This window comes from Mustela lutreola, chromosome 17 (assembly GCF_030435805.1).
Source record: "Mustela lutreola isolate mMusLut2 chromosome 17, mMusLut2.pri, whole genome shotgun sequence".
Taxonomy (NCBI): domain Eukaryota; kingdom Metazoa; phylum Chordata; class Mammalia; order Carnivora; family Mustelidae; genus Mustela; species Mustela lutreola.
Window position 1 is genome coordinate 9,589,940 of NC_081306.1, and position 12,810 is coordinate 9,602,749.

A 12,810-nucleotide genomic window follows, 5' to 3' on the forward strand; every position below is an offset into this window, starting at 1 on the left:
TGTTCACATTCTTTCTCCTGTAAACTGTTTCTTAGACTAAATTCTCACAGGAAAGGTTTTAATACTTTTTTAGAGTACACTTTCTAGAGAATTCTCTTAAAGTAAGATTTGAAGACTAGATAAGTTGAAAGAAACAGTTTTCCTGATCATAGTGGGTAATGAATGTCTAGTGTGTGGTGGGCTCTTCCTGCAGCAAAGTCCTTGGACTCCGGGGTCTGTTGGGGATTTCCGTATAAATGATGTAGATGTTTTTCTAAAGTTAAAGAGGCTAATAATCACCTTCTGCCTTATCACACAGCCTAACTGTATAGGTAAAGTGCCTTGAATGTCAGGGGATTAGAGGTAGTGATCATTAGTTTTCTAGAAGAAAAATTTATTTTGTGTAAAGCTAAGCATGAAATCAGGATTTCTGGTTTATTTACTTTGTTGGATGTAGTCACTCTTTGGATATGTTTACTTATGACCATTTGCTTTCATGAGGGTGTGTATGTATATCTGTGTGTTGTGTATATCTTGGTGAATATTTTTGTGCATATAGGTGCTTTTTTTTTGCATAGGCTTTTAAAAAATGAATTTTTTTTTTTGATAAATTCTCAGAAGTGGATCCACTAGTCAAAGGCTGTGTTTTTTGTTTTTTTAAGATTTTATTTATTTATTTAATATATATAGAGAGAGAGACACAGCAAGAGAGGGGAGATAAGCAGGGCAAGTGAGAGAGGGAGAAGCAGGCCTCCTGTGTTGCTGGGAGCCCAACACACGGGTTTGATCTCAGGACGCTGGGATCATGCCCTGAGCTGAAGGCAGATGTTTAATGACTGAGCCACCCAGGTGCCCTGCTGTGCTGTTTCTTAAGAGTGTTTGAAGCCCTTGATTTTGGTACGATAGAAGCTAGAAAGTGAATCCAAAGATAATGTCCAGTTCTTTCTCCTCTGAGGCTCAGAATTAAGTAGTTTGCTAGTGGAAGAATTGTAAATATAGCATAGATTTCCTGGCTTGTAACCTAATGACATTTTCAGTATCCATCTTTTCTGAAATACTCAGTGGGCTAGGGATTAAAAAAAGAATCATTTTCCTTCTCTCAGATGTTGTAATTCCTTTTATTATTAAGTTTTTCCATGGCTTAGGGAGACATGAAACTATCAGACTCTTTAATGTGGTTTGTTTTTACTGTACATTGGTTAATCATTACATAGCACAGCTGAAAATATAAAAAGAAAAATTTAGTACTTAAATGTATTTTTATTGGCAATTGTTTCAGCATTGTTGCTTGTTCTTGTCATTAAAAAATAAAGGGCAGAACAGTCTGGTTTGCCACTTTTCTAGTGGCATCATGCCTTGCACATGGCTGATGGTAATTAGACATTTGTTGAACTGAATGTTCAACAAATTGAACTGATTTGAATTGAATTGAACTGATTTGCAGTTCATAGAAACTTTGTCTTGGGAAAGTAATGCTAATGTGAACAAGAGACTTCCCTCCATTGGATACCAAGTGAGAAATAGAAACATATAGCCTCTTTCTGCCTGGTTGAGACTTTATCCCTAACCTGTAGACTTCTCTTACCGGTACTTCTGGTCTTTACCTGAATGTTGAAAAGATTTTGGAACAAATCTGAAGAAAGTAATTTCTAAGCCTTCCTTTTTCCTCTCACCTGGTCCCCTGGAATGAGCATTTGCTTAGGTTTATCTTTTTCAGGGTCTGCTTTCTGTGTAGCAGGAGTCTGCTGGAATTTGGTTTATAGTGACAAAAAAGTGTGATGGGACCTGCATTCAGTTGAAGTTTTACTGTTCAGTGGTCTGTGATTTTTGATGTACTTTTAAATATTTGGGCTATAAAGCTTCTGTGTTTATACATGTTTATTTTCAAAGAGCGATCGATGTCTTATTCTGATGAGTCTCGACTGTCGAATCTTCTTCGGAGGATCACCCGGGAAGATGACAGAGACAGAAGACTGGCTACTGTGAAGCAGTTGAAAGAATTTATTCAGCAACCAGAAAACAAGCTGGTAAGTACAGTATGGAAATGTTGATTACTTATGTTTTTTTCATAATAAAGTAGATAATGCTGTCTGGAGAGGTTTAAGAAGGGAAAAGCTTTGCTTCTCAGGAAATATGACAGGAATTCCTTATTCTAGGTTAATTTGGCCTATGTTACAATGATTGAGAACTTGATGACCATGAGTGTAGTTTACCTGCCATTGGTGGATCCACACTGGTGTCTTTTACAATTAAGTGCTTTTAACCTTTAATATATTTATTCTGTTGTCCTCAGAATTTTATTTTCTGTATGCCGGGACAGACTGTGTCTTTGTTTTTCATATGTGAAATTGGGGTTGCAGTGTGTGTATTTTGTTCATGAGTAAGTATGGTCTGGTGGCCAGGGCTAAATAAATAGAAAAATCCTTTAAAGAAAAAAGTTCAGGAGCAGTTACAAATTTCTCTCCACTCTGAGTAATTCTAATGTGAAATTAAGAACTTGATATAGAGCAGGAAAAATATTAATGAGAATTGTATGACTCAAACAATATTTGGTTCAAGGCAGCTTTTCTGTCTCCCCCCTATTTTATTATGAAAAAGTTCAAATATATAGCAAATGAAATTTTTGAAAAAATTTTGAATCTATATTGATAATTGAATATATGTCTGCCATCTAAATTCTGTCGTTAACATTTTATCTTGTCTTTTGTTACATATCTCTTCACCTCTTCATCTGTCAGTCCATCACGTAGTGTATTTCAGAGTAATAAATAAAACCGGCTTTTTGAGTTTATTTTTTTTTTCATTGATCATGGCAGTGCATAGGATGGAGAAACTTTTAGAATCTGAAAGGAAACTTGTAACACTGATACATGCTAATTGTGGACTGGGAATAATAAGAAAAAGAAGGTGTGCTGTTTGATTAGAATTTGGAGGGGAAGATGAGTAAGAAAGTGTACAGTATTATTGAAAGTATAGGAATTTGAAGTTTTTTATACTTTTTTTTAAGGTACTAGTTAAACAATTGGATAATATCTTGGCTGCTGTACATGATGTGCTTAATGAAAGGTAAGTAACCAATGGGCAATTTTAAGACTTTAAAATATATTTTTAGAAATTATTTAAAAATGCACAAGAAGATAAACCCATCAGTGGCTTCACTTATGAATATCTACTTAATATTTTGCTGGGTTCTGTGCCATCTTTATCTATGTTAAAGTATTCATATGTTAATTACCATTGAATACAGATGGATTCCACTTGAAAGGAAATGCCTTTTTTTCTTTCTTTCTTTTTTTTCTTTCTAATTTGTCAACATGACTGAGTAATTGAGCATTGTGGAATGCCATAAACTCTTAATGCAGGCATGAATGAATGCAATTAACTTTTGTAAACTAGAGAACTTTGAAACTGCTTAGAGAATAGAGGTGAAAGGGAGCTTCCTTCTTTGGGCAACAGTGGATTCACACCACCTGCTCTACGAGGCTACTGGGGTTCTCCACAAAGGTGTGCAGTCTGTTCTTCGTATGGGGATTCCCAAAGAATTGCTGTGTTGGAAAGCACCAAAAGTTCATCTCAGCAGGTCACGAAACTTACTGCTTTTTGATGGTCTCATTTTATATAGTTATTAATATACTTAAATCAGTACTGTTATCCTGTTAAGTTTGTTGTGCTTTAACTAGTACCATTTCTTGTTTTATAGTCCTTACCTACTGAACATTACATCGTATGTAGTATTAGTAGTGTGTTTTATCTTATCCTTGTTGCTGCCTTTTTCTGTGGATTATTTACTGTAGCTTGAGATGGAATGTGAAGCCTGATTTTTAGTATTTCTGGGCCTTTCTTTACTGTTTGTGAATAATTGATTCAGTAAAAGAATCTAATGTCTAACAAAGGTACTTTTGGGCACTGTGGGATAGAGAAAGTAGAGAGCATATTTAAAGATAAAATTTCAATCTTTTATGTATTTCGAATAGAAAACTTAAAATCGTTGAAGACATTCTTTTGTAAAATGTGTCATTCTTGTCACTTTGAAAGCTTAAATCTTTTGTATGTTTTGTTTGCTTTGAAATAAACACAGTAGCAAATTGCTTCAGGAGTTGAGACAGGAGGGTGCTTGCTGTCTTGGCCTTCTTTGTGCTTCTTTGAGCTATGAGGCTGAGAAGATCTTCAAATGGATTTTTAGCAAATTTAGCTCATCTGCAAAAGATGAAGTTAAACTTCTCTACTTATGTGCCACCTACAAAGCATTGGAGACTGTAGGAGAGAAGAAAGCCTTTTCATCTGTAATGCAGGTAAGAATGAGGGGGGAAATTGATGCATTTGGGAAGAAAATTGTCCCTAACAATTTTCTAGCAATGTTTTTGAAGAGGAACTTGGAGAAACAAAACTTAGTATAGGACTTATCTACTGATAGTAAATATGATATAATTAACATTTCTCTTTCTGAGTTTGAGTTAAAGGATACAAATTAAAGGTAGGTTTAAAATAAGTTAGATTTTTCTTGTCTTTTGGCTTTTTTGGAGCTGTCCTTTGAATTTGCTTAGTACTAAAATCATTTGCACATTTGGAAGTGGGGAGTTGGTGAGGACAGCTGGATATGAGGGGACTTGACTTTTCTGAGGGAGACAAAAACTGAACAATACCACTCATTCTAGGCCTTTTAAGGTTTAGTAATATGTCAAAAATTCTTATTCTAGGTGATAAAAAATAATTTTGTATAAATGGAAACCAGCCCTCCTTAGCTTTATTTCAGTTTTGTGTGTAAGTGTATTAAAAGATCCTTCTCGATTTTTTAAAAAGATTTTATTTGTTTATTTTACAGAAAGAGACATAGCGAGAGAGGGAACACAAGCAGGGGGACTAGGAGAGGGAAAGTAGGCTTCCTGCCGAGCAGGGAGCCCGATGCGGGGCTCGATCCCAGGACTCTGGGATCATGACCTGAGCTAAAGTCAGATGCCTACCCGACTGAGCCATTCAGGTGCCCCAGATGTCTTTTATTTATATGTGCTCTTTACAATTCATCATATGCTTTATTTTGCTTAAGTGACTTTAAATAATAGTTATAGTCAGTTTGTTATGTTTTTTACAGTCAGGTTCTTAAAAATCCATTTTTCTTTGATTATAGAGGTTATATGAGAAATTTTGGGAAAGATTAAGAAAAATTGTAACTAAATATCATAACACCATATTGGGCTTATTCTGCACATAGTTTTTATATTTTGAACATTTCTTCAAATATTTATTTTGAAAATTTTCAAATCCAGAGGAAAATAGGTAGACCAGTGTAATAAATACCCATATTAGCTTTTTTTTTTTTATTTTTTTAAGATTTTATTTATTTATTTGACACAGTGAGATCACAAGTAGGCAGAGAGGCAGGCAGAGAGAGAGAAAGGAGGAAGCAGGCTCCCTGCTGAGCAGAGAGCTCAATGTGGGGCTCGATCCCAGGACCCTGAGATCATGACCCGAGCTGAAGGCAGCGGCTTAACCCGCTGAGCCACCCAGGCGCCCCCCATATTAGCTTTTATCTAGATTTATCACTTACTAACTTTTTTTAAGGGTTTTTTTTTTTTTTTTTTAATGTATTTATTTGAGAGAGGTAATGAGTGAGAGAGCATAAGAGGGAGGAGGGTCAGAGGGAGAAACAGACTCCGACTGAGCAGGGAGCCAGATGCAGGGTTCAACCCCAGGACCCTTGGGACCATGACCTGAGCCAAAGGCAGAGGCTTAACCGACTGAGCCACCAGGCACCCCCATCCCTTAACATTTTCTACACTTGTTTTATTTCTGCACACATAGGCATGTGTACTTTTTTGTTGAACCATTTGAAAATAAATTACACGTCATGACAGTTCACCCTATAGTGCCTGAACACACATCCCCTGAAAATAAGGCTCTTATATAACAGTACAATTATTATCATACCTAAGAAAATTAATATTACTACATAATACAATCCATATTTAAACTTCTGCCCTTAAGATATCTTGTACAGCTTTTGTCTTACCTGACCCAGGGTTCCATCAAGACTTGTGTGTTGTTTAGTGCTCTGCCTCTTTAATCACCATTAATTAGAACAATTCACATCTTTTTTGTCCCTCCTATTTGTGAAATGTTCTATTTTATGAGTTTGTCTGATTGCTCTTTCCTGATTTTAAACCTTTTGGTCACAAATACTTCCTGGGTTCTTTATTTTGTAGCATCACACAAGCAGGCACATAACTTGTTTGTCTTCCTATTCGGGATGAAGAGTTTGATCACCTGATTGAGGTGATGACCACCAGAATCTTTCCATTGTGGAGGCTTATTTTTCTCCTTTTGTAGTTAGTGATCTGGACATGATACCTGAGACCTTCTGAATACCCTATTTTTTAGTTATATTTCACTCAGTGATTTTGGCTCCCATTCGTATCCTGTACCTGTATAGATTTATCACATTGGCTATGCAAAATATTAGATGCTTTTCCAGTTCTGGCACTTTTTCTGTAGTTATAACCTTTGTAAAGAAGAACTTTACTTTTTAGGAAAAAATGGTTTCTAACAGCTGCAAAATATTCTATCAATGGCATGGCATGCCATGTATTCGTTTAAAAAATAGATCTATATATAGTGGTAACATGAGCCTGCATGTCTGTTACTCACGCGGTCGGGCCATGCCTATCTTGTCATTCAGATTTGAAACAAATACTAATATCCTAAAGTATAAATTGTATAAAATTTGCTATAAATTTTGAATTGGAAAGTAATTGTCACACTTTTTAAAGGAAAGTTTTCCAAGCACATCTTAATTTCTGTTCTTGAAATTTAATCAAGTCTGTGGTATTAAAGAGAGCACTTAGGAATAATGTCAACAGACATTACTTAGGAATAATGTTAAGAGACTTTAAATAAGTGGACACAGTCTTTATTTTCAGCCTATTTATGGTGGAATGAAATGTTTTCAACTTATTTTTGAGCTGAAACTGTAAGACTTTCTTTTCTTTAGTATCATAATCAATTTTAGATAAAGTCACTTTTCCAAAAAAAAGATCTTATTTGAGAGAGCACGTGCTCTGCATGAAAGGGGTGAGGGGCAGAGGGTGAAGCAGACTCCCCGCAGAGCCAGGAGCCCAACATGGACTTGGGGTCATTACCTGTGCTGAAGATATGTCACTTTTTGATATGAACCCAACATGCTTGTTTTCTTCCTATTTTGTTGAATATTCATGGTTTATAACTTTTTTTGTTTTTCAGCTTGTAATGACCAGCCTACAGTCTATTCTTGAAAATGTGGATACACCAGAATTACTTTGCAAATGTGTTAAGTGCATTCTTTTGGTGGCTCGATGTTATCCTCATATTTTCAGCACTAATTTTAGGGTGAGTTCTCTGACTCCCTCTGTTCAGAAGGATTGGATTTGTGTCTAAGAACCTTTTTAAATCAGAAAGAAAACAGTTTCTGCTTCTTGGAGTATAATCAGTGATGCTTGAGGGTCCAAGATAGAATGGTGCATTAATATGTTTTTGTAAATACCATCTGTACTTTCTGACATTAATACCTTAAAATATTTAAAGAAAAAACATTTTCTCGAGGTCTTAAAGTTCCGTTCTCTTGCCCTGCCCTTTCCCTTTCTAAGTTTGTATAATGTCACATAGGTAGAACACAGATGCTTTTTCTAGGATTTCTTAATCCGAAGTGGTCACAGGAGAAGTAGCAGTTAGACCTTAAAACAATTCTCTTTCTCTCCAACCAGGATACAGTTGATATATTAGTTGGATGGCATATAGATCATACTCAGAAACCGTCGCTCACACAGCAGGTGTCTGGTAAGTTATTTAGCATATACCAGGCGTTTAAATGTGGTGGGAAGGAACTCTGGTTCTTCAAAGTCCAGCTGTTAATACCGTTTCTTTCATAATGCAAGAAAAATAATTTCTTCACAGAAATAATTTGGTTATTATGTATTTTTTCTTTTTTTAAAGATTTTATTTATTTTGTCAGAGAGAGAGAGAGTAAGCACAGCAGGCGGAGCAGTAGGTAGAGGGAGAAGCAGGCTTCCTGCCTAGCAAGGAGCCCAGTGTGGGACTTGATCCCAGGACCCTGATACCTGACCTGAGCTGATGTTAGACGCTTAATTGACTGAGCCACTCAGGCACCACAATAATTTGGTTATTATAAATGAACATTACTTGTTAGCAGAATTTATCCTTTCAGAGGAAGACTTTGTACTTTGAAGTAGGTAGGAGAGAGTAAGTACAGATTATAATGTTGCACCTGTGAGAAATTAAAAGGACTTATCCACGAGTCATTGTAGTGTGTTCTGGTGGCAGGAGACACTACATTGGCAATACTCAAGTATAGATTGAAAGATCCTGGATATTTGTGACTCGCTTTTCTGGTTATTAAAAAAACAAATGGATAAATTTGGGAAACTTCGTAATTGATAAATTTAAAAATATTTGTTTTTATTTATGTGAATGACTACCCTGACTCATTTGGACATTTCAGCTTGTTTCAGGTGCTATAGTTTCTCTTAGCTTAATTGGTGCAATGGACTTCTGAAAATAGGATATTCCACTGAGAGTGGTTCTGACCCATTTCCATTGGGGAGATTAGTGTATGCCTTTGGTGGATACTTGGGGTTCTGGAGTCGAAAGCCAGGCTAATGGCGGATTGTGGTATTTTAGTCTAAGCCTTGTGTATATTGACAATATGGATATTAAATCTAATGAAAAATAAGGACTAAGAATCACATTTTAATTTCTGGAGACTATTCATTTTTGCAGTATTAAAAGAGACATTGGTTAATCATGATCAGCATATTTACTAGTTAACAGTACTAATTTTATGAAATATGGCATTGTTTAAGGGTATACAACTTGAAAACCAAAAGACTTTGAAAACAAGGCTTTTAGATACATTTGTAATTTAGATTTTTTTGTTTCTTTTTACTTGAATTTTTTGTGATTCCTAGGGTGGTTGCAGAGTTTGGAGCCATTTTGGGTAGCTGATCTGGCATTTTCTACCACTCTTCTTGGTCAGTTTCTAGAGGACATGGAGGCATATGCTGAGGTGAGTATGTAGAAAGTTAAGTTATTTTCCTAAAATATAGTTGAGAACAAAACAATGTTAAAACAGTGGTAAATTAATTTTTTTTATTTAATTTTTTAAAAGATTTTATTTGAGAGAATGTGCACACAAGGGTGGGGAGGAACAAAAGAAGAGGGAGAAAGAGCCTCCTCGCTGAGTAGGAGCCAGTTATAGGGCTAGATCCCAAGACCCTGAGATCAAGACCTGAGCTAAAGGCAGACACTTAACCGAATGAGTCACCCAGGCGCTCCATCAGTGCTGGATTTATTTTAAAATAATTCAGACTGCTTGACATTAAATAGAAATTACAAAACCATTGCAACATTTAAGAAGTTTTTTTAGATACTTTTTTTTTTTTTTTTAAAGATTTTATTTATTTATTTGACAGAGGTCACAAGTAGGCAGAGAGGCAGGCAGAGAGAGAGGAGGAAGCAGGCTCCCCGCTGAGCAGAGAGCCCAACGCGGGACTCGATCCCAGGACCCTGAGATCATGACCTGAGCCGAAGGCAGCGGCTTAACCCACTGAGCCACCCAGGCGCCTTAGATACTGTTCTTAAGCTGCCAGATGAATTACCAGAAAGACTGAAAGAAAAGTAGTAGGTCTCATTTTGCAAAGCTTGAAATATTCCTGGTAGCCAGTAGTCGTTGTCTTTTTCATTTTCTTTTCTTTTTTTAAAAAGATTTTATTTATCCACTTGAGAGAGAGAGCATGAGAGGGGATAAGGTCAGAGGGAGAAGCAGACTCCCTGTGGAGCTGGGAGCCAGATGTGGGACTCAATCCTGGGACTCCAGGATCACGACCCCAACGAAGGCAGTCGCCCAACCAACTGAGCCACCCACGCACCCACCAGTAGTCTTCTGAAGACATTTTCTATAGTTCATTTTTATTTTTTGATAAAGAAGAGTATTGACCAGAAGAGTATTTGACCATTTTTATTTTTTGATAACAAAGAGTATTTGACCAGAAGAGTATTAAAAGTAAGGTGAATTGATATTGTATAAAAGCTTCTAAAGACTTCTGTTACATATATTGGGGATCTTGGACCATGCTACCCCATCTTTATAGCTGATCTACCTTGCTGAAGCTCCCCAAGGGGGAGAGTCTTCACAGACCAGAGTGGGCAGCTTCAGCATAGTAGATCAGCTATAAAGATGGGCTGTGAAAATATATATTCTAGGTGTGGAGGCAAAGAAACACGTGAAAGACAAAATCTTCCTCCCACTTCTCACTGAAAGGCTCGAAATAGCATGGATGAAGTTAAATTGTTATAGGAGCCTCAAACACCAGTCAAGAATCATGGTAGGTCTGAATAGAGAAGAACCACAAAGAGGTTCTCACAGGACATGGCCGATTAAGTCATGACCAATGGGATAAGAAAGCTAAGACCCGATACCAGAGACTTAAGCAGCACCCATGAAGTCACTGTACTATACTTGTACAGCCACAAAAGTTTGCTAGAGCCAAGTCTTTTCCTCCAAAGCATGATCTAAGATCCCCAATATATGTAAGAGAAAAATCTTTAGAGGCTTTCATACAATGTCAATTCACCTTATTTTCAATACTTTTCTGGGGAAGGCAAGTGTTAAAAAAAATTAGAAAATCTGGTTTACAAATCTAGTTAAGGAAATAATATATACTCAAAACACTAGCAAAAAACGGGATACTAGAACCAACATATTCCTACATATAACTAATTTTCTATTATTTTGGTGCTTAGTTGTATGTAGGTGTATGTTGGTTCTAGTATCCCATTTTTTTGCTAGTGTTTTGAGTATATCTTGCCTCCCCCATTTGCCCTTTGTGTGCATAATGTTGGTGTGGGAGGATTATTGAATTGAGTGGCTCAGGGAATACCTGGAATAAGATTTTAGCAGAAACCAGTTTAGGAATGGCAAAAGTTTCTGGCTTCATTTATATCTCTCTGTATCAGAGCATATGTACTAGAATTTATTACCCCCCCATTACCTTTCTGAGTTGGTATGAGAAGTTATTTTCTTTAAAGATTTTATGTATTTATTTGTCAGAGAGAGAGAGAGAATGAGAATGCACATGCACAAGCAGGGGGAGTGGCAGGCGGAGGGAGGAGCAGGTTTCCCGCTGAGCAAGGAGCCTGATGTGGGACCCAGTCTCAGGACCCTGGATAGTGACTTGAACCAAAGGTAGACGCTTAACGACTGAGCCACCTAGGCATCCCCTGAGATTACTTTTGGTTTATTTAATTTCAGATTTGTTAATTAGTGAAGTATAATTTACTTTTACATTTAGATTCATGTTTCTTTCTTTAACATTATTATTTTTTTCTTTTATTTTGTGGTGATGGGGGCAGAGGTAGAGGGAGAGGGAGAGAAAGAATCTTAGGTAGGCTCCATGCCCAGCACAGAGCTCAATGCGGGACTCCGTCTCACAACCTCATATGACTTGAGCCAAAACTGAGTTGGACGCTTAAACAGTTGAGCCACCCAGGCACCCTTCATGTTTCTTTTTCTTATAGACTAAAATGCCTTTATTTGTAAAGATAAAGTTAATTCACTTAAAAATTGGGAGTTTTTTTGTTTGTTTGTTTTGAACATTGTCCTCCTTAAGTAAGAGTGCTGTGATTACACATCTAGGACCTCAGCCATGTGGCCTCTGGGGAGTCAGTGGATGAAGATGTTCCTCCCCCATCAGTGTCGCTACCAAAGCTGGCCGCGCTTCTCCGGGTGTTCAGTACTGTAGTGAGGAGCATTGGGGAACGCTTCAGCCCAATTCGGGGTCCTCCAATTACTGAGGCATATGTAACAGATGTAAGTGTCTTAAGGAGTTTTAAGTATCATTCAAAAATAAAGTTGTTGTCTATTGTAAATACTTCTTTTCTTTATTGAGTGAACTATGTGACTAACCCTCGTTTGTTCAGTACGTATGTACGTATGTGGTTACTTTCTTAAATTGCCTGGCCCTTTTCTGTCCCCTCCCCTATGTGAGAAAAAGGCTACGCTCCATTTTAAAATATGCATAAACTTTTTTCTCATGAGATCCTTTATAGATTCATTATTCTTTATTTATATTCTTTTAAAATCTTTCTTTAAAGATCTTATAATATTTGTTTTTAATTATTGAAGTTAGTTTTTCAGCATACTGAGAATAACACACTGTAGAGAAAGCCTGGAAGAGTAATTTTTTCTGAGCATGACAGGATGAAACAACTTGATAGTGTGACATCCAAGATTATAAAGATACAAGAACTTAAATATATAGTAGTCTGAGATCAGTCACAAGAGGCAGCATGATTACCACACTTCAGCAGCTGCAAACATTAGCTGTACTCTGTTAAAACAGTGAGTGGTTCCGTGTAATAGACATGAGAAATGAACCTGTCACACTGTATGGTGCTTGAATAAGAAGGGAGAGACGTGCGTGATACAGACATAAAATATTAAAAGATTAAAATTTTACTCTTAGGATACGAGTGTAGCTTTTACTTATTTCTGTTGAAAATGTTGCAAAATAAAATAGGATATTAATTTTATATATAATTTTTGGTAGGTTAATTGTGTATTTGAACAGAAATGTCAGATCTTGACGATAATTAAAACCAGCAGTTTGATATTTTAAACCTGAAGGAGATGATATAATATCTTCATTTTATTTATTCCTTTTTAAAAGTTGGTGGTTTGGTGACTGTGTCAGTGTTGAAATAAAGGCAGCAAACGCAGATGTAAAACAAAAGGAAAGAAAATAATCATTTCCCAGGATAGTTATATATTTAATGTATTCTTGTATG

General features: G+C 36.5%; 1 protein-coding gene across 4 annotated transcripts in view; it reads left to right on the top strand.

Moving 5' to 3' along the window:
* Positions 1-12,810, top strand: part of SMG1 (SMG1 nonsense mediated mRNA decay associated PI3K related kinase) — a 108,497-nt gene that overhangs the window by 32,218 nt on the left and 63,469 nt on the right. For all 4 annotated transcript variants that reach the window (XR_009349338.1, XM_059155181.1, XM_059155179.1 and 1 more), the window contains 7 exons: positions 1,870-2,006; positions 2,987-3,045; positions 4,058-4,271; positions 7,213-7,338; positions 7,713-7,785; positions 8,934-9,031; positions 11,660-11,833. Coding sequence is in view for 3 of the 4 variants with exons in the window: in XM_059155181.1 (XP_059011164.1) it covers positions 1,870-2,006; positions 2,987-3,045; positions 4,058-4,271; positions 7,213-7,338; positions 7,713-7,785; positions 8,934-9,031; positions 11,660-11,833 (881 nt within the window). In the remaining variant the exon portion in view is untranslated. The remainder of the gene's footprint in view (positions 1-1,869; positions 2,007-2,986; positions 3,046-4,057; positions 4,272-7,212; positions 7,339-7,712; positions 7,786-8,933; positions 9,032-11,659; positions 11,834-12,810) is intronic.